Source organism: Crocuta crocuta, unplaced genomic scaffold (assembly GCF_008692635.1).
Source record: "Crocuta crocuta isolate KB4526 unplaced genomic scaffold, BGI_CrCroc_1.0 scaffold2, whole genome shotgun sequence".
Lineage (NCBI taxonomy): Eukaryota > Metazoa > Chordata > Mammalia > Carnivora > Hyaenidae > Crocuta > Crocuta crocuta.
This window is the reverse complement of record NW_027528640.1, coordinates 2,364,359-2,390,708: the sequence shown is the minus strand read 5'-3', so window position 1 is coordinate 2,390,708 and position 26,350 is coordinate 2,364,359. Positions and strand designations below refer to the sequence as shown.

The 26,350-nt window shown below is 37.8% G+C and overlaps 1 protein-coding gene across 8 annotated transcripts in view; it reads right to left on the bottom strand.

Annotated features, from left to right (window-relative positions):
- Positions 1-6,255, bottom strand: part of PCDH15 (protocadherin related 15) — a 752,236-nt gene extending 745,981 nt beyond the window's left edge. For all 8 annotated transcript variants that reach the window (XM_077755213.1, XM_077755212.1, XM_077755209.1 and 5 more), the window contains exon 1: positions 6,165-6,255. In XM_077755213.1, the coding sequence (XP_077611339.1) occupies positions 6,165-6,255 (91 nt within the window). The remainder of the gene's footprint in view (positions 1-6,164) is intronic.
- Positions 6,256-26,350: the final 20,095 nt, after the last annotated feature.

The window sequence follows — 26,350 nt, the reverse complement described above, 5'->3', positions numbered from 1 at the left end:
GAAATGCTAGGAAATTATAGGATTTGTCCAAGTAAGTAGTCCTTGGAGGCTCTGGAGTGTACGGGTTTAGTAGAGTTGTGAGAAAAAGCAAATTGCGGGGCTTAAGGGAATTGGTGAAGAAGCGGTGGTAACAGGTATAGAGATTCAACAGGAAAAAGCCCAACGAAGAGAAGCCGTCCTGTCACGAGCTGTGTGAGCCGCCTGTGACAGAAAGCCAGGCAAGATGATGATGACACTTTTGCTCAATTTCAGTTTCCATTAAGGATATATAAAATATGCTCTGCCTTTTCACGCCATTTGGATATGAGTATTCTATTTTTTAGTGGGTGCAACATTTTCAGGGTGTTAGGAACCACAGAGGGACACATCCACCTGGCCAGTTATCATAAATTGTGACTGCACTACTTGAACCCTAAAGTAGACCGTTCATTCTTCTCCCATCTCAACTGGACAAATGGGGTGTCTGAAGTATCCAAACTTAGTTACTCCAAGTTATACTGACATGTGAGAGACAGAGAAGGGAGAAAGAGAGGGAGAGACAGCATGTACACAAGCAAGCAAGCAGAAAGAGACTTTCCTAAGTACAATAATTGTTTTTCTGTTTGCAGAGTTGTTGCTGCTGTTTTGTTTTTCTGTTTTTTTCCCCCTGCCTCTTCAGCTCTCCAGCCATCCAGGATACACAGATGGACTTTAAGTGAGCCGATTACTAGAATCTATAAAAGCCACAGAAGTAATCCTTCTAGGCACAAGGTCAGAGCTCAGAGAAGTCACCGAGTTTATATCTCTGAACTTGCTGACTAGAAAACTGTTGTGGAAACAAACAACTTAAAAAGGTGTGTGTTTCAAACATTTTCAACTAACTCCATGGGGAGGGGGTGAGGGTTTAACAAGGACCCACAAGATCATTCACCTTCAGAAAAGAGGAGATAAGAGATGCAGTGTACTTATAACATAAAGAAAGGACATAGCTAAACTTTCATCTCATAATGAAAATAGACTCTGTAACAGGAATAAGTTAAAGGGAAAATCAGAAAGAGATGCTTACAACATGCACAGGTAAAGACTTGCATAACAATATATGCTTTAATGGTTTAATTTCTGTCTAAAGCATATTATCTGTGTGTTATCTATGTGTGTAGCTGTGTGCCTATGAGGGCATTCACATGTGTGTGTACATACAATTTGCTCCATTTCTCTCCATGAATGCTGCCTTAAGAAATCATATTTAAGTGAAGGATGATGTTTCAGACAACACAGTTCACTGAAAATTATTTAGAGTCTTCAATAACCATTTTGAGTTTAATTTGATCATAATGGAAAGAGACAAGAGAAACTATTGCATTGTACCAAGTCCAGAGAAAGATAATGTCATCAAGAAGAGATAGCACACATTACACTTAGCAACAGCAAACTCGGGACTCATGAGGTAGACAGAGTGCTACAGCAGGGCCCTACATGACAGTCTAGAAGAGTCTGGGATTAGGAGCCATTAAAACCATGTCACTCCTCTCACAGAGCTGTGAAGTTTCTTTAAGCACCTCTCCTCAAGGCATCTCTGTGGGGATGCCTCCCACGTGATATCCCAAGTGTTTCAGCTCAGCTCCTTGGACAGTTAGAATGTCCTCATAATTCCGTTATCAGCATTGTAACTGAAGGGCCATTCTCTTCTCAGGTTAATGAGCATAAGCCAGGGTCACGCTACTTCATGACCTCTGGGCACACTGATAAAAAGACTTGTCCAGGCTTTAGCATCAGACCTCAGATGGTTACAGTCTTCACTGAGTGACAGGTCTACCCTTCACTGACCTTGCATGGATACCTAACAGCAAGCATGAAAATGGAGTTGGAAATGTTCCTCAAACTTCACCTAGTGTTTCAGGGGAATCAGAGAGCTCTCCAGGGAGAGAATGCAGTCAGTAATACTTTTAAGAAGAAAAGTTTCATTTAACAAAGCCTTCAAGGTGTCTGGTAAATTTGGGGGGGGGGGGACCTAAAAGTACAAGCACCGGGACACAAAGTACTCCTTTACAAATAAGTATGTATGTTTATTAAAAAAAAAAAAAAAGAAGTATGATTATTTCTAAGTGATGAGAAGTAATCATGGCAATGAAAGTAAACAGTTTATGGGATGTGAGCCATATACCATGTGCTATGCTCAACTTTGAAAATGAGTTTCAAGAGTTATTGTTGTTTATAGGGGAACAAGTCCAGCACATGTTATAACTTGATGGGCTTTTAAACAGGGCCTTTTTGTGCAGTTGTTCAGGTTGTGCTATTCAGTGGTTCCCTTCACTCACAGACACATACTCATCTGTGTCAAAGCTCAAGGTCAGCACAGAGGATTTGTGGCCTCCAGGCTCAATGCTTGAGCAGCCAGGGGGAGCCTTTCTTTCCGACATTCAAGCCAGCTTTCACAGTGTGCTCACAGAGAGCTTCTCGCTCTCTCTCTCTCCTCCTCTCCCATGACAGACAGACAGACAGACACACACACACACACACACACACAGACCCCACTGGCACACATGCCTTCTAAAACTCCTCTAACACTTTGGTTCAAATTTCATCATGATGTTGCAGTGTACAGTTTGTTTTTTTAAAACAGTTTTCCTACCTAATTATGGCAGTAATGTATATTTAATATGGACAATTTAAAAATGGAGAGGAAATAACAAAACATAAAACATATTCACTACTCATATGTTATTTTCCCATTCTTGCTCTCTCTTGCTCCCTTTCATGACTCCTTCATGAACTCGAAAGAAATCTAAACTGAACAAACCCTGTGCACAACTTGCCTTATTTACCTCCCCGTGAATGTGTCCGAACAAGACATCATTCATGTATCTTTTTCCCCCACACCACACATAATCTAGCAGATGGCCCTAGTTCCTCTGCTTCTCCATGGTGCCTCCTCCCCCCGCACCTCCACAATCCATGTGTGATCAGAGCACATGCTCCCAATTCAAATAAATCTGTCAGGACTGATAATGAATTCAAGTACAGCTAAAATAGCAATCCCAACACTGTCTTATGGGTAAAGAGAACATCAAGTAAAAATGTAGTATGTTCTTTTATTTCCTTTTTTAAAAATTATTTTTATTTACTTCTGAGAGAGAGAGAGCAGGGGAGGGTCAGAGAGAGAGGGAGACACAGAATCTGAAATAGGCTCCAGGCTCTGAGCTGTCAGCACAGAGCCCGACGCAGGGCTCAAACCCATGAACCGTGAAATCATGACCTGAGCCAAAGTCGGACACTTAACCAACTGAGCCACCCAGGAGCCCCTGTTCTTTTATTTTCTCTCACTTAGCTAAAATCCTACTTTAAAAATTTAATATAATACCATCAATCTCACTTCCATTATTAATGCTTGCTTAGATGTAGTCATCAAGCAAGTGAAATATCCATTATGGAATAGGTCATCTACAAATTTTGTTACTGAGTTAAAAAAAAAAAAAAAAACTTTTCCCAGCAATTTGAATGGAAAATACAAAAAGACTCAAAACTTAGCCACTGTTTTCAAGTAAAAATTTTGTTTAAAATATTTTAATTATACAATATATTTTTCTTAAGAGCCATTCTACACATTTGGCTAATACCAGAGTATTTTATTTCAGGATAACTCCCTTATGTCTAAGTATGGAATGCATAGAAAAGCATTAAGAGACTGTTCTTAAATGAAAGTCCAGAAGAATCCTGTTATTTAATAGAAGAAACATATAGGCATTTATCCTAATAGACTGTTATCCTAATAGCCTTGAGGTAGTTGACAATTTTTTTCTCCTTTATTTTTCCCTACCTGAAGCTCTGAGCCACATAGGCAATCAGTTGCCAACTCTCACAATGGGCTAATGTGACCAGCAGATCATCATCTATGGTAAAGGGTTCTTCATGGTTTTCACTTCTCATGGGTATGCATCATGTTTATGGAAGGAAGACATCACCATTATCTTCCTTCCATCTGATCCTATACACCTGCCTCCTCAAGCATTTGGATTACAAACTGCTTCAATAAATTCTTATTGCATATTCCAGTTTAGTGCTACTTTGCGCAGTAGTTATACATTGCCGAGTTCTGGTTCACTCCTTCAGAGCATGGGCTCACAGTGTCATATATTAAAAGGAAAAAAAAAAAAAGCAACTATAAGAACGATTTTCAGTCACACATAACTGAACAACTGGATAACAGTGATGCCCAAGAGACATTAATTGCAGAAGGTCAGAGAGAAGTAAAGACGTGGGGGAGTTCCTCAGGTACCCCTGAATGTGGCATGACCACGGGGGCTCCCTGGAGAAGGCAGGTTGGGAAGGAATGCTAGAAAGCACATAAAGTGAAGAGGTGTAGAGATCTCTTCTCTACAAAACACCCCACAGAGCATATGTCTCCACCACAGGTCCAAACCCTGCAGTCCTGCTGACACTGAGTCTGTTACCTCAAGAAGGAGGGATGAGCAGGTCTCTAACTACGGCTACAGGAGGCCATCTGCCCACAGTGGGCCGCACCCTGGCATGTGGCAGGTGTGAAGCTCCCTGCTCCAGGGAGTGGACTACCTGGAGGCCAGCAATTCCCTGGTAATCTTATTTTGGAGGCTATGTGAGCACATTTAGAAAGAGCAAGAGCTGTAATGAGCTCATTAAGGAAACCAATCTATAGCATTAACGGGCTAAACCTGGAGTCATCTCCTCTGATAACCTAAATTACATTGCTAAAAAGTACAGGGTGTGTGCATGTCTAATGTGAGCAACTATGGTGAATCCTTCCCTGCTTGGTGTGAACAACAAATAGGAATAAAAATAGGAAGCCTATGGCACCAAGAACTACCAAGCACTCATTTATCACCTATTCCTGGGGCAAATTTAAAATGCATCCTTTTAAAAGTCATGCTTTTTCAGGTTTCATTGATTTTTTTTTTTTTTTTTGCTTCAAAGGAGCAGTTATTTATTTATCACAATGTTCAAATGTTTTTTTAGAATGGAGATTTACAATCACAGTAAATGGCAACAACGGAAACGGGTTCAGGCACACCCAAAGTAAGCGATAACTAATTAGCAGAATTTCCCAACGAATCAGGCTATTGGCTTTATGAAAACAGGTGTTCTTGAAAATTATTTTGTAAGTCTCGAAAGAGTCATATTTTTGTAACCATGAAGGACTAAGAATATCCTAATACGTGTACAATTTGAATATTGCTTGAGATAAAGCCAAATCAGTTCATCAACCTTCGGATCATTCAATTTGGCCAAACAAAGCATAAAAATAATAATGATGCCCTTCTTGCTGCTACTAAGTGCGACCAGATAGCAGGGAGGCAGGGGTGAAGAGGGGGCTGGTGTCTGTGGACCCTAAATGCTAAATATTACCAAGTAAAAATGATGAAAAGGAAAGAGAAAACCAAACTCAGTTTCCTAGGGTGGAGGAATTTGCCCATTTCTTCCATCTATTAAACTGAAAGTATAATATATATCTTAATTCTCATTATGTGGTATTCAAAGACAGGTCCCTCCAATATTAAAATATCTGAGACAGGCACATTCAGGACTCTACACATAGAATGTGTTAAATGGTCCCTCAGGAGCTTGATGACTAACATATTGTTCTAAAGTGACTGATCAGCTATTAGCAAAGAATTGATAAACTCTAACATCAAATCTTTTACATTGTTTTCCTCTTTCCAAATTAACAAGCAGCAGAAGAAATCATGCAATACCCAATTATAGTGCTAACAGTAAAATCACTTAGAGCACCCACTTTTTCCTCCTTCGGAAAGAGCTTTCCTCAGAGGAAATTTTGGTACATTTTATAGTCTTAAATTTTATCTGAGACCATTAATTGTGTCAATTCGAGGGTTAATAAATAGCATTTAGTGTTTTTTTGTTTTTTTTTCCCCCCACAGCAATTACACATTTGCTTAGTGATAATGAGTAAGTGTTCAAACAGCCACCTCAGTCTGGATTTTCTACTGTACTGCAATCCTTACTAAGAAAAGAAGTACATTGGATCCCGCTTTTGCAGGATTATTTTAATTAAGGTAAAGTATTGCAAACAGCCACTAACTTTTAACAATGAACCACGCATTAGCATTATTCATTTCTGTGCTCTGTTTCATTTTCCATTTACTAACAAAAATCCTGGCTAACTCTCAAAGTCAGACTAAAAGCAGACTTACCATCATCATACTGGCCTAGGCAGATGGCAAGCAGGCCCCCCAGGATAATCCCTGAAGCTAACCATTTCCAGAGATGAAACTGTTGTAACATCTTCTGTCAAATTCCGCTCAAGGCTGATCTGAAATGAGGAAGGGGAAGGGAACATGTGAGAAGTTCATTAATCTGTTATAGGGAAACACAACCGTGATGGTACAGAAAAGCCCTAATAACCTCACTGGTAATGACCTGCACCACGCCATCCATTAACAAATGACACACCTGTTCAACGCCCAGCAACTCTTTACCCACATGGATTTACACACAAGCGATCTCTAAGAAATATTTTCTGTTACTTACGCTGTAAGCAAATAAGTTGAGAAGTTAACACACTGATGACATCAGAACCACACCCGTTTAAAAATCTGAAACTTTATTATCATAGTGAATCAAAAGTTAAGTTACTAAATTTATTGTAGCTATAGCACTGTTCAGTGATAAAGTGTATGCTCTTTTATGATGATTTAAGGTGGTAGACTAGCTGTCAGTATCCTACATGAACATTTCAATGGACATTTGCCTTACATAATTAAACAGAAAAACACATTATTATACTTGTAATTGCTTCCTGGCAAAGCAGTAAGAGATTGATTATGCCAAAGTAAGACAAGGGTCGGCCATCCATTTCTACCACATCTGTCTTCCAAAGCATTTGGATGAATTTCATTTCAGTCCCTTTGCTTTTCTTTGCAACCTCCAGGAAGTAAAGAAACTGTGTGAGATATTAGTGGCAGTGAGGACACCAAAATAAATAAATAAATAAATAACATTTTATAAATTAAAAAAAAAATCTTACTGAAAGAATAATGTGCTAAGCTTCCGTGTAAGTTGAAAAACTCATTCACACAGGATTGTTCAAAATGACCCAGGGTAAACATATCAAGGAATAACAGGGATAGGAACCCGGTCTCTCTAACTCACAGGTGTTACATTCAAATTCCTAAGGGGCACGAGAAGACCAAACCAAAGAGTGAATTAGCCTTAAAGGACACTAGGGAGGGTAAGGAATGACAAACTGGGAGTCACAGGTGGGGCGCCTGGGTGGCTCAGTTGGTTAAGCATCTAACTTGGGCTCAGGACATGATCTTGCGTTCCATGAGTTCGAGCCCTGCATTGGGCTTTGTGCTGACAGCTCAGAGCCTGGAGCCTCTTTCAGATTCTGTGTCTCCCCCTCTCTCTGCCCCTCTCCCACTACATCTCTCAAAAATGAATAAATGTTAAAAATTAAAAAAAAATAATCTGGGAGTCATAGGGTTTGCCTACAGAGGTCAGCTGGAGTGAACTTCTGTCAAAGGTTGGCAGGTGGGAATGCAAAGCATTATTGCCAGGCCTTCCAAGTTTCTAGAATACTGTATAAATCTAAATCTCCACATGGGATTGCCCAGTGTCTAGATGATTGTCAACCTTCACAACTAGGTGCCTCTGGCCTACAGCATCCTGCCCTGAGGGCCTCAGTGGACCACACCTGCCCAGGCTTCTCCCCGAGACCACTTGCAGTAACATTCACCAGAATGTGCCAAGGAAATATTGCCATTCTGCCTTTGCATGCATTTTATTTCATCTATGTTTCTGTTTTATTTTTTATGTGTTTTATAGTATATTTGAACAACAGCATATATACATACACATAATTTATTTTAAACCTATATGAAAAGTTCAAGCCCATTTTATTTTACTCGTAGGATGCGTAGTCCTTAAATTTCAGAGGTCTAGAACACACGCATTTTAGAATGGGAGCTATTCTGTTTGCTCAGCTAAAACAAACAGACAAAGAAACGAACTTTCTTTTCATCTGGGTCTCACACGTTTCCCCCTTACTGGCAACAGACTCAGCCTCTNATACCACCTCACACCAGTCAGAGTGGCTAAAATGAGCAAATCAGAGAACTCTAGATGCTGGCGAGGATGTGGAGAATCGGGCACCCTCAGCCTCTATGTTTCTAAGTCCCAGGCCTAGGGAGCCCCAAGGAGAGCCCGTTATTAGTATGAAGAGACCATAACAACCCATGCTTATGACTGCCCGGTGCCAACACACGACAGACGGTGGGTTACAGTGTGACTTATTCATAAATGCAAGCTCGTAAACTTACCGGTGACACGATTTTGAGCAAATGAGAAAGCATCTGTCTTACCTGCCTCATCATTAACATGAAGATAAAATGGTATCTACTCTGCATGTTTGAGGATTAATTAAGTGAATGGCTATAGGATTTTTAAAGGTTTTTATTTATTCATTTTTCAGAGAGAGAGCAAGCAGCAGAAGAGCAGAGAGAGAGGTGAGGACAGAGGATCTGAAGTAGGCTCCACGCTCTGTGCAGCAGCAGAGCGCAATGAGGAGCTCAAAGCCACGAACCATGAGATCATGACCTGAGCCGAAGGCAGACGCCTAACTGACTGAGGCCCCCAAGTGCCCTGTGAATGGCTCAGTGCCTCAAAGAGAGGGAGCTTAATCTAAGTATTTTTGACTCTGCATGCAGGGAGTCTTCCAAGTGCTTAAACATATTGTCTCAATCTGTCTTTAGCAGAGCATCTCAGGTAGGTGTTCTTGTCTCCATTCTTGGAGGAAAGCTCACATTCATGACTTAAGGTTACAGACCAGTGAGGGGAGAAGAGGCAGTACAGGAGGCCAGTCTGAGACATCTGCTCCTGCATTACATAAAAGTACTAGACAATTCCGGACACATGGCCTGGAAGCTTTCACAGGATCTGGAGGCCTCTTCCCAAATCTGGATATGGCCCCACTAAGATTTATACAAACACAAGTTCTAATTTTTGTGTTTTAAGAAAGGTAAAACATTAAGTAACAGAAAATAGTGTCTAAAATTAAAAATATATATATATCTATATATAAATAGAGAGAGAAGATACTTAAAGAATACTGATCAAAAACAAAACAAAACTTAAAGGAAAAGCAATAGTATCTTACCAAATGACAAAAGGGCAAAGTAGTGTTCCTTCAAGGATCTTTAATCAATCAACTTGACCACCCTCTTACTGGCTTAGTTTTTTATGTTCTCACTAATGCCATTTTTTTGCTGTTTTTTTTTTTTAACACTTATTCATTTTTGAGAGAAAGAGAGAGGGAGCACATAAGTGGCGGAGGGACAGAGACAAAGAGGGAAACACTGAATCTGAAGCAGACTCCAGGCTCAGAGCTGTCAGCATGGAGCCCAATGTGGGGTTTGCACTCACAAACCACGAGATCATAACCTGAGCCGAAGTCGGACACTTAACCAACTGACTGAGCCACCCAGGCGCCCCTGTTTTCATTTCAAACTATTTGGTTTCATCTCACAACTTTCAAGATGAAAACCACCAGAGGGATCATAATTGCAAAATTATTAAAGCCTCCATGTTAGGCTATCTCCAGAACCAGAATGTCTGGACTTGCGATCCTGTACATTGTTATTAGAGAATCGTACTGACACTTTTGAAAATATCACAGGAAAACCTTGTGTAAAAATGCATTTTCACTAGATAATTACTTCTTGCATTAATGAGAATATTTGGGAGAGTATGTTGTTGTGAATAATGAAAAAGATAGGGACTTCTCTAATTTGTTTTTCCTCCTCAATGTATATTTCATCACTTCCAAGGCAATTTTCATCATTTCAATGGGCTCAACATTGACAGCAACCTGAAAGAACGCTATGACTCATCATACCAGCCTGATATCCTAAAACAGAGTGTACATATAGACTTAGTAAGAAAATCCTGGTATCTTAAGGAAGTTCTCATGAGAAGATGCCTCCTAGAAAGAGGCTATGTTTCTACAAACAAAAGAGTAAGGACCCTACTCTTAATAAACTTACTATGCCAGTCAGCTGTCATCAAGTAATTGGAACAGAACATTTTAATCAAATTAACATTTTCATTACTAGTTGTACAAGCTGTAGAACTGCAGGTGAAGTTCTTATAGGAGGTGGAACCCCAAATCGTGTTAAATGACAGGTGAGTGAAACTCATTGCAAACAACACCTCCAATGTGGTGTCAGACATCTATGATAAGTCCCACAACAAACTGCCATGTTCTCTGGGTACAAATCTTTCCTCCAGATCTCCTTGGCCAGTAATGTACTCTAGCAATCTAGAACATGCCCTTTTTGTAAGAAGGAATGAGGCTGACCTAGGCATAAGTTCACTGTACTTGCCTTTCAGGAAATAATTTCGTTGGTAAAGTCCACACCTGGGGATACCTAATAAAGACATATGTTTCCTACGGTGATGTGGGAATAGCATTCTATTGTCAAATATATTTAGGAAAGTGGAACCTTTCCCTATTAGGTTATAAAGTTATGTGTAAGTGGGTTGAGTTTCATGAATTTACAATATATTTTCTATAGGCTTAAGAAAAGTTTACTGCAGTTATTCAAGATACAATATATCCATCTTGACTTTGAAATCATTCAAATTCTCTGTTAGATCAACCTTACATTTATTTCTCTGGCACTCAGTGTTCTCAGAAATTCATGTATTCAACAAGGATCTATGAGGTATCAGTCACTCTTATACGCAGCTAGAAAATAGCAATAAAGCCCACTCACATCTCTACTGTCATTGATCTTACATTCCAGGGACATGAAGCTAGACCAAACAACAAACACAAACATGGTATATAACTTGCTAAACGGTAATAAGTGACATGAAAATACCAGCTTGCAGTTTCAAAATTTTACACAGTCACTAGACACTTAATTCTCCTTCAGAAAATGAAGTAGGACTGCAGGAAGCAACCTGCATGTGTCCTGATAAGAGAACAGAAGCAGGACCTTATGGGGGCAGCCTGGCTCTTCCCGCAGCCCCAGATGAAAGTACCCTCCACCGGGTCTAGGGCCCTGAGGACAGACTGCTGTTCGGCTCCTGGAAGAAGAATAAAGGTCTTTCACCGCCTTTCACTTTCAAGTGTAAGTCCAGACGCTGTGCATACACAAAGCTCTGCCCTCTGGGTTTGATCCCTGCTCCCTGGGTCCAGCCAGGTCACTGTGGCACGCAGCCAGAGCTGCCAAGCCTGACATCACTCGGCCTTCCTGCTGGTAGATTCCTGACAACATCAACTATACACTTTTTTAAGCCTCTGTCCCTGACTGCTCTCTGGAAACACACACACACGCACACACACACATGCATGTAATTTTCCTTGATACATCAAAGTTTAGAGCATCCTGCCAATACTGCCCTGAGGAATCCCACACCGATGCTGCATCAGGAAGTGGGGGTCTCGCTGGGCTAAGGGGGCCTGTCGGCACGCACCTGCCCTTCACTGTCTGTTCAGTGAGGCTCTGGAATCTCTGACATCTAGACAGCGCTATAAGAAGAGAACCTGTCGTGGGTCCATATTCCTTGCAAGAAACATATACTCTCCACCTGAGGGAAAAGAGAAAATTTCTTTTCAAACCAACCTCAGCTGTCAATCCGAAAACACGAGGCTTTCCCATGTCACTAACCCTCCCCACACCGATGACGAATTTCCTTAGCTGACTGGGTGGAAGCCTTTCCTCCAGCTCACCATGGCGGGGAACACCAAGAATGTTCGCATCACTGCAGAGAACAGTTATCACCCCTAAGCACAGCCTGAGCAATCATCTTTCATTTCTCTTTTTTCTTTGTAATATAAACTTCCAAAACCATAAATTTTTAAAGATTCTTTCAGGTATTATCCTTCTTTCTAGATCACTTGGTATGTTTTCTCTTGTTACAAATTGTGTAAACAAGTTTATGAAATATATAATGTATTTATATTTATAGATAACTTTCTATTAAATATTTCCATATATTTTGTGTTTACAAAATATATTATGCCTATGTAATACAGAAAATATAGTAAAGCACATAAACACGTATAGTACAAAATATATTACTTTTTATGTATATATGATACATAAAGGAATATATTTATGTAAATTTAATTTTTATTTTTTATATATAGCATCTATAGAAAGAGATACTTTATATTTTATTTAAATCTATACTACATATAGCTAGCTACCTATGTCACCATCAACATTATCATTCATTTATATATTTTTTTAGTCACAGGTTGAATTCTCTTTCAAGGAAAGAAACAGCAAGTCTGGAGCCAATTCTACGTAAAAGCAGGAAAACAACCTTGTTTTCACTGGGCGTTATTATCTAAGCCAGCCCTTCAGCCTGGTCCACAAAAACCAGGCTTCCCTGACCTTTGCTGGAGTCTATAGCTTGTTGACACCCACCTTGACTGAGTGCGCCTTGCCTCTCTACTTGAAAATGTACATTTAGGGGCACCTGGGTGGCTCAGTCGGTTAAGCGTCCGACTTCGGCTCAGGTCATGATCTCACAGTTCATGGGTCAAGCCCTGCATCAGGCTCTATGCTGACAGCTAGCTCAGAGCCTGGAGCCTGTTTCAGATTCTGTATCTCCCTCTCTCTCTGATCCTCCCCTGCTCACACTTTCACGCTGTCGCTGTCTCTCTCTCTCTCTTAGAAAGAAATAAAACATTATTTTTTAAATTGATTTAAAAAAAAGAAAACCATATATTTAGTATAGAGCTTCCTCAAAAGTCTAAAGGTAGAACTACCCTACCATCCAGCAATTTCACTACTAGGTATTTATCCAAAGGATACAAAAATACTACTTTGAAGGGATACATGTACCCCAATGTTTATAGCAGCACTACTAACAACAGCCAAACTATGGAGAGAGCCCAAATGCCCATCACCTAACAGATGACTGGCTAAAGAAGATACAGTATATTACTCAGCCATCAAAGAGAATCAAACCTTGCCGTTTGCAACAATGTAAATGGAGCTAGAGTATATTATGTTATGCTAATGGGAGTCAGTGGGAGAAAGACAAATGCCAAATGCTGTATGACTTCACTCATATGTGGAATTCAAGAAACAAAACAAATGAGCAAAGGGGAGAGGGAGAGGGAGAAGGAGAGAGAAAAACAGACTCTTAACTCTAGAGAACTGATGGTCACCAGAGGGAGGTGGGGGTGGGGATGGGGAAAATAGGTGATGGGGATTAAGGAGTTAACTTGTTGTGATGAACACCAGGCAATGTAGGGAAGTGTTGAGTATATTATACACCTGAAACTAACATTATACTATATGTTAACCAACTGGAATTATATAAAAAACTAAAAAAAAAAGTATGTTTATTTATGTATATGTTTATTTGTTTCTCTCCGTGTGTGTGTGTATGCATTTTCACTATAGTGGAATAAAATAAAGTTGCTGAAAATAATTTCAAAAATGGGGAAGAAAATAAATCCATGAGAACGAATCTGGCATCATTGCAATTGTTTACAGACAATGTGTGGCATCTCAGTTTTAAACATTTTAAATGTGTACTCAACAGTTCTAAGCATGAAGTGGGACTGCTGTAACTCAAACTAACTTACCCAAGACTACCTGATAGACATAAGGAAAGTCCAAATTTAGGACATTTTTCTTCTACAAATTTTGGTGGACTTTTGGAAATTTCAATCAGTATCTTAACATCTCTGTTGGGGTCTCTCCTTTTTTAAATGCTAGTTTTTTAAAATAAAGATATAAATAAAAAGAAAACAGAGATACTGGTTATCTTTTTGGGTAATACTCCTCATCAAAAAACAAATTACTTCCACAATCTTTATCTTGTTCTTTGATCTTTATTTCTATTTTTATGTTAGCATCATACTGTTTTGATTACTATACCTTTGCAATATGTCTTAAAATCTGAGATTGTGATGTTTCTCCCTTTGTTCTTTATTTTTTTCAAGATTATTTTAGCTATTCAGGGTCTTTTGTGGTTCCAGACAATCTTACACAATAACAAAAATAAACTCAAAAAGGATTAAAGGCTTAAATGTGAGATATGAAACCACAGAACCCTAAAAATAAAACATATGCAGTCATCTATTGGACATCACCCTTAGCAACATATTTGGAAATATGTCTCCTGAAACAAGGGAAACAAAAGCAAAAATAAACTACTGGGATGACATTAAAAAAAAAAAAAAGCTTTTGCACAGTGAAGGAAACAATCAACAAAATAAAAGGCAACTTACTGAATGGGAAGAAATATTTGCAAAAGATGTATCTGATAAAGGATTAACATCCAAAATATTAAAAAAAAAACTTATACAAATGAACACCAAATATAAAATATTGGCAGAAGACATGAACAGACATTTCTCCAAAGATGTCCAGATTTCAGAGAGGTGAAACAATGTTCAATATCACTAATCATCACGGAAATGCAAATCAAAACCACAAAGGAATATCACTTCACACTACTCTAAGAATAGCTAAAATAAAAAAGGTGAAAATTGGGGCTCCTGGGTGGCTCAGTAAGTTAAGTGTCTGACTTCAGCTCAGGTCATGATCTCAAGGTTCGTGGGTTTGAGCCCTGCATCGGACTCTGTGCTGACAGCCAGCTTGGAGCCTGTTTCGGATTCTGTGTCTCCCTCTCTCTCTGACCCTCCCGTGCTCACAGTCTCTCTCTCTCTCTCTCTCTCTCAGAAATAAACAAAACATTTTAAAAAAAGATGAAAATAAACAAGTGTACGTGAGGATGTGGGGAAAAGGGAACCCTCATGCACTGATGGTGGGTATGTAAATTTGTGCAGCCACTGCAGAAAATAATATGGAGATTCCTCAAAAACTAGAAAAATAGAAGGGTATCTGCGTGGCTCTGTTGGTTAACCTCCAACTTTGTCTCTGGTGAGGATCTCGTGGTTCATGAGTTCGAGCCCCGAGTCGGGCTCTGTGCTGACAGCTCAGAGCCTGGAGTCCGCTTCAGATTCTGTGTCTTCTTTCTCTCTCTGTTCCACCTCTGCTCATGCTCTGTCTCTCGCTCAAAAGTAAATAAAGATTAAAAAAAAATTTTAAAGAAAAAAAAGAAAAATAGAACTCTAGTATGTCTGCTATTGGATATTTAGCCAAAGAAAACAAAAACACTAATTCAAAAAGATACATGCACCCCTATGCCTACTACAGCATTATATACAATTACCAATATGTGGAAGTAGCTTAAGTGCCCAGCGATAGATGAAAAGACCAAAAAAAAAAAAAAAAAATGTGGGATATGTACAATGAAATGTTACAAAGCCATATAAAACAAGGAAATTTTGCGATGGGTGACAAGAATGCACAGAGTGTATTATGCTAAGTGAAATAAAACAGAGAAAGACAAATGCCATTATGATTTCACTTATATGTAGATCTAGAAAAACAAAGCAGACACTTTTTTTTCCTAATGCTTATTTATTCTTGAAGGAGAAAGATAAAGAGGCAGAGCAAGAGCTGGGGAGGGGCAGAAAGAGAGGAAGACACAGAATCCAAAGCGGGCTCAAGGCTCTGAGCTGTCGGCACAGAGCCCAACGTGGGACTTGAACTCATAAGCCATAAGATCATGACTTACATAAGACCAGACTTCCCTGAGCTGAAGTCAAAACTTTAAGTGACTGAGCCAACCAGGTGCCCCCAAAGCAGACTCTTAAATACAGAGAACAAACTGTTAGTGGCCAGAGGGGAGATGGGTAGATAGATGATAAAAACAGACAAAGAAGGTGAAGATGAATAATAAGTCAAGGAGGTGGAAAGCAGAGTATGGTGGATACAGTCAATAATATTGAAATAATGTGTGGTGACAGACGAGGACTACATTTATTGGTGGTGAGCACTGATTGAGTAATGTATAGAACTGTTCAATCAATACGCTCTACACCTGAAACTAACATAACATTGTATGTGAATGATGCTTCGATAAAAAATGGAAACAAATCAATGAATATAATTAGCCTATTTAATTTCCACTTAAAAATTGTATCTACCTAGAAAAGCCAATACTCAATTTAATCAGCAGTATGTGCAAAGCATATGTTAATAATCTAGCTATACTAGTTAATAAAATGTGAATAAGTAAAAATTTTAAAAAGAAGGTGGGCTTCAATATTTATATTCACTATTGCTATTCTATTGGGTATTCTACTTAGTGTTCACATATGCATTTACTCAGTATGAAAAATGTCAGAAACTCTACTTCTACTGAAGAAATAAACCAATTTAGCTGCTACACGATGCCTTTGCTATTGAGCAAATACATTATTGCATATGTTTCTGCTTAATAATCATTTCAAAGTACTTCAGTAAAATGATTCCAAATTATGGGAATATTAAATTTAATTTCCAACTTAAAGTGATTTCCATTTAATCTACATTTTCTCAACCATCATCAAAACTCTTGTCTTAGACATAAGTATATTTCCCACAATTTCTAAGAAAAATAACAGCTTACATTGAAAGAAGCAAGCACGAGTTCTGAAATGTAAAAAGCCCAAGCTTTATTTCATCTACAGGCTATTTAACTTACCAAGTAAATCTAAAACTACGTTTTAAAGCTCAGGCAAGGGCCTGCAGGATTTTAAAAGAAAATCTGAAGAGACATTCTGGGTAATGTCATTCACATCCATAGGAAACAGATTATGGCCGATATTTGTGTTGAGGAAGGTTAAACATCCCAAGAAGCACAAACTAATAAATCAGTTATCATTTTCTTAGGGTAAACAAAAATCAAAGTATTAAGTCAATCAAGAAAGACTGATATTGCCAGTGACTTTTTTGAGGTATTATGAGGAAAAGTCCTGGATTTGGTATGAGAGAGAGTCATGAAACATTTCTAGCACTACCATTAATTTGCCATATGTATGGTAAAACAATGAAAATTATGAGACTGGGTTTAAAACTAGGATGACAGGGGATGCCTGTGTGGCTCAGTTGGTTCAGCGGTTAAGCGTCTGACTCTTGATTTTGGCTCAGGTCGTGATCTCAGTTTGCGACATCAAGCTCCACATCAGGTTCCACGCTGGGCATGGAGCCTGTTTTAGATTCTCTACCTCTGCCCTTTTCCCACTTATACACACTCTGTCTCTCTCTAATAGATAAATAAATAAATGTAAAATTAAGACGAATAATTCATTTTATTTTTCCATTAAAAAAGATGAAAATGTGATTGTTATAAAAAATAATAATACTAAAGAGAATTTAATTTAAAAATTTGCTGCAGAAATGTTTATTGAGTGCTGATTCTGGGCGGTGCATTTTCTAAGATGCAGAGACCACAGGAGTATGAGAGAAAATAAATGCATTAAAAAGTGCATGAATAAAGGCCCATGTGCAATGTCCAGTCTAACAGGGTGTTAAAGTCACACCCTGAAGTGCCCCACTATGAATNAAAGGCATGAGAAATATGTGACTTGTTTTTAACTAATGGTAATTCTTTAATGCTAAAGGCAGTAAGAGGTCAACGCCCTGATTCATTCAAATTATAAAAAGAAGACCCAGTCAGGGCACCTGGTTGACTCAGTCAGTTAAGTTTCAGACTCTTGATTTTGGCTCAGGTCATGACAGGGCTCCTTTCTGAACATGGAGCCTGCTTGGGATTCTCTTTCTCCTCTCTCCCCCTGCCCCTTCTTTTCACACTTGCACGCGCGCGCTCTCTCTCTCTCCCTCCCTCCTTCCTTCCCTCCCTCCCTCTCTCAAAAAATGATGAACTAACCAGGGTGACCTAAGTATATTTTCAAATAGTTTTCCCTTAACTTTCAATCTTTTTAGGGAGAAAGAACAAATATGTTTATCAGTGTTAGAGTTGCACAGAATTGCTATACACCATAATTAAAAAGCTATACAAATAATACATGCAAATTAGTATTGTTTTCTGGACTATGGAAATGTGGCTGAACATCCATTTTGTTTTTAAGAAACAATGAGCTAATATTTTATTTAGATAAGTGAAACTGAAAATTGGTTTACCAAATATAACTATGTACTAAGTCAGAAATTACAAAATCAAAATAATTCCTTATATATCAAAACTTCATTCTATATTATAAATTATAGTTTGACAATAAATGGACTTTAAACACAAACTGATGAGATTATAATTATTTTATGTATGATTGATTATACACAAAATTCATTTTTCCTGATAAATCTTTTTCCTGTGTCCTTAATTGAAAAAAAATTGTCCCAGACTTTACTCATAATATTTTACTGATTTTTTGCCATCTCTAAGATTTGATAGGAAATGATGGTTTTAAATAAAAGTCTTTTAAGCAAGTGACAGATTTAGGATGAAAGATTCCTAACTGTTGTAATTTGAAGAAATAATTGCAAGTGTTAAATGAAATGTCAAATGGTAGTCTTTACATTTTTCATTTGTTCTTCTAAGCCTGAATGTATTAACACCACAGGAAATCCACTGATAAATCACATAGTTTTTCATTACATATAGATGGTGAAAATAGGAAACATTTTTTGTGACATTTACTCGACCATTAAGATATATATAATAGATACTACAGTGAGCAGACTGGGAACCAGGATTTGTAATCAATAAAATATTTTGTGTACTATGTAGTTTCAATATATACTTTTTAAGGTTTACCTCTTTTATTTAATATAATTAGATTAGAAACTTTGTAATTTAACTAATTTGCTAAGTGAGATATAAGTAGAACACACAAAATTAAGTTCATCTTCCAAAGACCCTCTTTATATCATCAGGGACTTAGAGAATCAGGGCCTTTTCTAGGCTTTATTTATAGTTTATATTATGTACATGCTGACTAGATATTATAAAGTTGCTTATTATTGTCAGTGCAGGTGCAGAAGTTACATACTGTGCATAGTTCTCTGTAGAGTCTTTGCATAATATTTTAGGTAGGGTCCTCAGAAAACTGTTTTAGAACGACCTCATGTATCATAACTTTGAATTGGAAAATTCTGTTAAGAATTAAATCTGCATGTTTGATGTGATAAAAATGCTGAAGTATTTTGAGTATGATAGTACTATTACTAAAATTGTTAGATGTATTTTCCTAATTTTGACGAATAGTAGGTTGTTCTGTTTAATTTCACCTAGTGTTTTTCTTCCTTATACTAATAAATTACCGATGAAATGTATAGCCTAAAGTACCTGCAGAAATATCATCTTAGAGGCAGTTGGTTAGCTCAGTCAGTTAAGTTCAAGTCTTGATCCTGTGGTTCATGGGATTGAGCCCCACGTTAGGCTCTGCACTGATAGCACAGAGTCTGTTTGGGATTCTCTATCTCCCTCTCTCTATGCCACTCCTCTGTTTACATTCTATCTCTATCAAAATAAAATTTAAAACTAAAAAAATGTCATCTTAAAATATTAGTAACTCCAATAATTGTTTAATAGGGAAAGGTATATAAATGTTTAAGGAATATTTTATGCTTTGATACAATTTTTAAGCCTTTTTTCTTATAAATCTATATGATTAAGGAAGTGTTCAATCTTCTCAACTGGCAAAAGTGTGAAGATGAATAATTTGACTTAGAGAAGCAACTGCAAGCCCTTCATTTATGCTAAAAAAACCCATCAAGGTCATTATGATCTTTCCCAAAGAGACTATAATTCTAATGTACTGCCAAGTTTTATTTGATCATACAGAAGTTCTGGCAAGCAATGATTTTGCTAGAGACTAGAAAAATAATCATGATAGCATTTTATATCTAAATTTATATAATTTATATGTGCCTTGAAAGGGCTGGAAAGAGATCTAATGTTTCAAATACCTTGAATATTTGGACATCTGCAAACCACAGCATTAACCTGAGAACATAAAGTTTTAAATATTTAACTCTTGTGCTGAATACAAATTAAATTACGGCTAGGAAGCGACTTGGTCAAGAGGAAATACTATTATATTTCCCATCAGTAAATATATTTTAAGTTCTTTAATGGTCATTAAGACACTGTAGATTTTGTTAAATTAACACCCATTTAAGAATTACTAAGAGAATAAAATATATATAAGTTAAAATATAGTAAACAATAGTATGTGGTATAAGAAAGGAGTAAGTTGGTTCTTCAACAGGAGTGTGGACAGAGGGTCCCTGAAAAGTGGAGTGTCAAAAATGAATTATTTCACAATCTAGATGAGAACAAGAAGGGGCCAAAATCGCTCAGGTAGGAGAAGTAAGGTTAAAAAGCAGAGAGAAAGGATACAAAAAAATAATAATAATTACCTAGGATAGAGCATATTTAATAGATTAGCAGGTAACAACCTGAAAGTATATATTACATATCAAATCATGTGGGACCAGAAATCTAGGCTAAAAAGGTTTTTTATTTTTGTGTTTTTATATAGTAATAGTGCCTGTTGACATGTTTTACTTTTTTATGGTTTTAGATATCTAAATTTTTAAAATGTGTGTTCATGTTTAAGAGAGAGAGACTGAGCAAGGGAGGGACAGAGAGAGATAGAATTCGAAGTAGGCTCCAGGCTCTAAGCTGTCAGCAGAGAGCCCGACTTGGGAGCTAGAATTCACCAACCATGAGATCATGACCTAAGTTGAAGTTGCATGCTTAACTGACTGAGCTGCTCAGGCATCCCCTGCACTGACTTGTTTTAAAAAGAAGACTTGGGGCACCTGGATGGTTCAGTTGAGTAAGTGTCTGACTTGGGCTCAAGTCATGATCTCACGGTTTGTGAGTTCGAGCCCCACATCTGGCTCTGTGCTGACAGCTCAGAACCTGGAGTCTGCTTTGGATTTTTTATTTTTCTCTTGCTCTGCCCCTCCCTCACTTATGCTCTGTCTCTGTCTCTCTCTCAAAAATAAAGAAACATAAAAGAATGCAGATTGAGGAGGATATGCAGATTCACTCGGTAAAAATACTTGGAAGTACTGGATGGAGGAACAGTGAGTGACAGATGTCTAAATGCTGTCAAATGCTATTGTTATTCCAGTTATGTGCTCTGTTTAAATGCATACAGATATAAACACATATTAGCAGAGTTGCTTGATATTTGCAGGACACATCCACAAAATAAGAAGGTCGTTATCTGGTCTCAGAGCTTTCCTTGTTAAGAGACAGCCAGTGTTACAATTGTAAAATTCTCCACCATCTATCAAATAGTAATTCAACACAATGATTACATTCTTTATGTTTGAGGGGGAAACACAATTTAGATGATTTCCTCTTACTCACACAGGATATGCTTTATGGGTAAAAAAATAAATGAGCCTCCCCATGTCTTAGCAACTTGAGGTTAGCAGAGCCCACTTTAACCTATAATAATGTCTATTCTTTAATGTGGGTCTTCAGAGAGGGTCACCTGGTGGCTCAGTCAATTGAGCATCCGACTTCAGCTCAGGTCATGATCTCACAGTCTATGATTTCTGGCCCCGTGTTGGGCTCTGTGCTGACAGCTCAGAGCCTGGAACCTGCTTTGGATTCTGTGTCTCCCTTTCTCTATGCCCCTCCCATTAGTGCTCTGTCCTTCTCTCTCAAAAATAAACATTTAAAAAAATATTCTAATATATGGATCTTCATACAAAAATCACTAAAAATAAGTGAACATAAACCACATAATGCTATTTTAATATTTTTTGTTGAAATGGCAAAAGTAATGAGAACTGATTTAAAAAAAAATACCTCCTTGAAGAATTTTTAGAAAACAAAGTCTCAAACAAAGTCTGTATGGAAATCGAAGTTGGAGCTTTGTTCCTTCTTAATTAGCATTCTTGTCCAATTAAACAGTAATCACTTTATAAAGTGATGCCTTTCCACTGAGAATTATTACTGGAGTTCAAAGGTTCAAGTTTTTAACTATGCTCATAGAGTATCCACTGTAACTTTTAAAACTATAAAAAGTCTATTTTACATGATCAGTAAGATATTGTAAGAAAAATAGATATCTAAGAAAATTATCATTAAAGAGTACTAATTTTCATGCAAATTGATGGCGAGAAAAGTTTCCTCGGGTACCTCCGCCCCGACTTTCCACTTTCAGAGATGGGTGAATAAATCAGAATCAGGAATCTTTTGTGGATGAAAAGAAGTAGAAGTCTTAAGATGGGAGACTTATTAATGTGGAGCCATAGGCAAAAATGGCATCAGATATTATGGATAATTTTTAAGTTGCAAGTTATTTTAATACAATAAGGATAGAGTCAAAGGAGGGATTAAATAAGAAACAAATCCCATCCCTCTGTCTATACCCACCAATCTGCCATGCATCACAGAAGCTTATTTTGCTAATAGCTTGTAAATAGCAGATATACGAAGATTATAAGATAATCAGGTATATCTGCGGAGGGATGAAAACTTGTGTTAAACTGTCAAAAAGAGAAGCTGGGAAGAGAAGATGTGCATGTGCGAGTATGAGTAGTAGACTGCATACACTTTTAAGTGTAAGCAGCCACACTTGTTTAAAGATGGGATGGCAAACGGATGAGATGATGAGAGTCAAGAAGACACTGTAAAGAGGTGACACTTGTAGAGGGAAAATGGTGAACTGGAAACTGCTGAATTTAAACTGTTATTAGGTTCTTAGTGGAAGGACATACCCCTTTTTTGGGTCTTACATCCAATTTTTAAAGATAAAACACAATAGCTAGACTTTAAAGTAGATTATGCAATATTAAATTATCGTAATTAAACTACTTTTAATATATTTGTTGGCAAAAAAAAAAAAAAAGTAACTATGCTGCACAGCCCACAGGGCAGCAGTTAGAAAGCTCAGGTTTCTGAGTCAGCCCCGGACCACCCGCTACATCACCACCGCTTTCTGTGTGCATTTAGGACCGTGGCGATATCATCATGTCCCACAAAACCTGTTTTGATAGCTAGTCTTTGGGAACTCTAACAGTTTAGGGCCTCCTTCTGCCTGGGAAAATCTAACTCAGTAATAAAAGCAATAGCTGTAAAGACAATGTGCCACGGTGCACACATCTCCTTGGACGAAACTTTAGTAGTGCTGTTCTCAATACATTTTCAAAAAAAATTTTCAGAAACATTGTGTGGTTACCTTAAAAAGTAACACACACACATATGCAGATGTTTCTGGATGCACAAGTCACAGAAGTGTCCTTAGATGCACACCTACCTTGCCAAAGTAAGTACACCTTTAGGGCAAACTTATCAGCATTGCAAATTTAACTATTGCCTCAAGTATTGATTTGTGTTCTACATTTTGTAATCACGTGAGCAATTTTTAAAAACATACCAGATTCTAGGTTAAACTCATTTTAATGATATTTACCACTGTTTTTAATATTCTTTTTAGGCTCAAAATTAATTCTAAATAATCTTTATTTTTTACATTTTTATTGCACTATAGCTGACACTGTTATGTTAGTTTCAGGTGCACAACATACCGATTGGACAATTATATACGTTACAAGATGTTCATGGCAAGTGTAGCGGCCATCTGTCACCTACAGTGCTATTATAACTGACTATATTCCTGACACTGTAGTCTTCAACCCCATGACCTACTTATAAATGAACATGTGAGCCTGGAGGCATGCGCCCTTCACCTCTGTCAGCCATTCCCCACCCCAGGGCCTTCCCTCTGGCAACCATCAGTGTGTTCTCTGTATCTGTAGGTCTATTTGTATTTGTTGTTGTTGTCTGTTCATTTGTTTTGTTTTTTAGACTCTACATATGAGAGAAACCCTATGTTTATCTTTTCCTGTCTGGTTTATTTCACTTAGCAGAGTACCTTCCTGTTCCATCCATGTGGTTCTAGACAATCTTTTAAACCAGCTTTCGGTATTTGCTGTTTATCTTTTTGTGCGCATCATTAAGATCAGCATTTCAACTTCCAGTGAGAGTCCATATTTGATTCTATGCTCATGCATACTGCTTCACCATCCATTAAGAAAAGTAAATTATTGTGATCATAAAACTCGTTCCCCAGATTTTTTTCTTCAATGAAATGAATTAAAAGAAACCTCCCTAAATTAGTTTATTATCAGAACCCCTAAGGTTATCTCATATGGAATCATAAAGATGAAAAGAGAAATGATATATAGTATTATATTTGGAGAAAACATAATTTTTAAGAGTAAATATCCTGATATAAGAGGGAATAACAGCAATATCAAATTGAGTAGAGCAATGAAATCCTGATGATATAGTTGGGATTCTAGAAACATCTGCATAACACTTTTGTCACAAATGTGAGTTTCAAAACATATGATACAAATATATATAACAGAGTAGAATTTGCTCTTACAATCTAAGACATTTTCCCTGCAGATTACTGTATTGGAGAGAGAAAGGATGTTTATATCTAATAATGCTTACCAAAAGAGACTTCATACAGAGTAAAGCACTAGCAACATAAACTGTTCCGTGAGGTATTGCTAATTAAACTGGGAAATACTGTGTACAGAGATTAGCCTCCAAAATCATTTTTCCTGAAAACATGAGAAGTACACAGATTTTAATTCTTTGAGTTAGAACTAAAATTGTATCATGTGCTATCCTCTAACAGCTAGGTAACGCATGCAGAACAAAAGCTATTCTAACTGTCATATTAAACACCTTTAAGTGTGGCTGATGTCTATAATTTTGTCGTAATCTCATTCTGAATGGAGCTTCCTTAAGCAACAGTAATTACAGAGGAGGTGGGAGTCTGGTGATAGTGATTTGTTTAAAGAAGAAACAAAGGAAACTAATAAGAATGAAAATCCTGAGTCTGATAAGAAAAGTTTTATTTAAATTTCTTTATTGGAGTAAAATACTACTGAAAATTGAAATGAATCCCTGTTGGTTATTTTAAAAATATTATTGCTACTTTAGCTTCTTAAAAAAACAAAATAAACAGTGTTCCAGGGACTTGTAAACTTGTGAATTTGGGATGTAATTCTTAGGGATATGTCATATATGATGGATTAAGAACATTTTTAGGGGTGCCATGGGTGGCTCAGTCAGTTAAGCGTCTGATTCTTGACCTCAGCTCCAGTCATGATCTCATGGTCATGAGTTAGAGCCCTGCATAGGGCTCTGCACTACCAGTTCTGCCTGGGGTTCTCTCTCTCTCTCCCTCCTTCTCTGTCTCTACCTCTCCCTCTCAAAATGAATAAATAAACCTAAAAAACAATGTTTTATACTATATTTGTGCTTATTTGTATAGATGATGTATTCACATATGTGAAACTGCCTAGATAAAATATATCTAAACCAAACATATATTACTAAACTTTGATGAAATATATTCACTTTACAGATTCTGCTCATCTGTGAGAGCAAGTTAGGTTTCCTCCCCCAGGATAACGGTGCTGAGTTCTCTCTTTCTCCCGCAGAGTGTGGCAAATATACTGGTAGGAGATGAATGAAAATAAAGAGAAGCCCCAAACCAAACAAATGAAAGATCAATAATTCAGCACTGTGTCTGGAGACAGCCTCTTCAGGGCGTTCCTAGGGGTCAGCGTCTGAGGTTAGTTTTCCTCCCTTCTAGAGTGAACTCCTACAACTTAAAAACAACCCTGAAGTATATACTTGCCACTTCATGCTGAGATACATTTCTCCGTAAGTACTAAAAATACAATGGCAAGGCATTTTTGTCTTTTTTTAACCTTTTCACCTTGTTTGAAAAGTTATTTAATGAGGCCTTTACAGAGCTTGAATTTTTGTAAGAAAAGACAAAAGCACAAACAACGCAGGCAGTGTTCGCATTTGAAGGCTGATGTGAGGGTCGCAGCAGAGAGAGGGTTGCTCGTTATATAGTATGTGTGCAGGGAAGGCTCTTTGATAAAGTGACATTTGAACTGAGGCCTGAACAGAAAAGACCCATCACTGGGAAGCAGGAACACACATTTCAAAGGCTCGCAGCCGGGAGCATGCCAGCCATGGTTGAGAACCAGCAAAGAGCCCCATTTAACTATATCACAATTGAGAGGGAGCCAGAAACTGATGAGAGAAGTAACCAACTCAGAGGGCTTGCTGAGGGAGGGTGCCATTTCCTGGGGGGTGTTATTGGGAGGAAAAGCGGAGTTACAGTAGATAACAAGAGTTTGGCTTGGAAAGTTAAAGGGTGATAGATCTATTGGACCAAGTAAAGGCATCCTCTGGACAAATACCAAGGAGTTTGGAAGTCGGCTGAGATACAAAGTTGGCATTCATGGAGTAATCCTGCAACCAATTCGGACTATTTTTGAGATAAGCATAAAGGAAGAAGAAAGGAGACTTGTAAATAGGTTGTGGTCAAAAAAAAGGGGGTGTGTCTAGCTAAAGCAATTGAGAAGGAATGAGAAGGAGCCTCCTTTCCAAAATGGAGACGATGTGAACATGTCAAGTGCAACTGATATGTCAAAAAAGGACGGAGAACTAACCAGTGTATGAGGCAAAATAGAGGCCACTGGTGTCC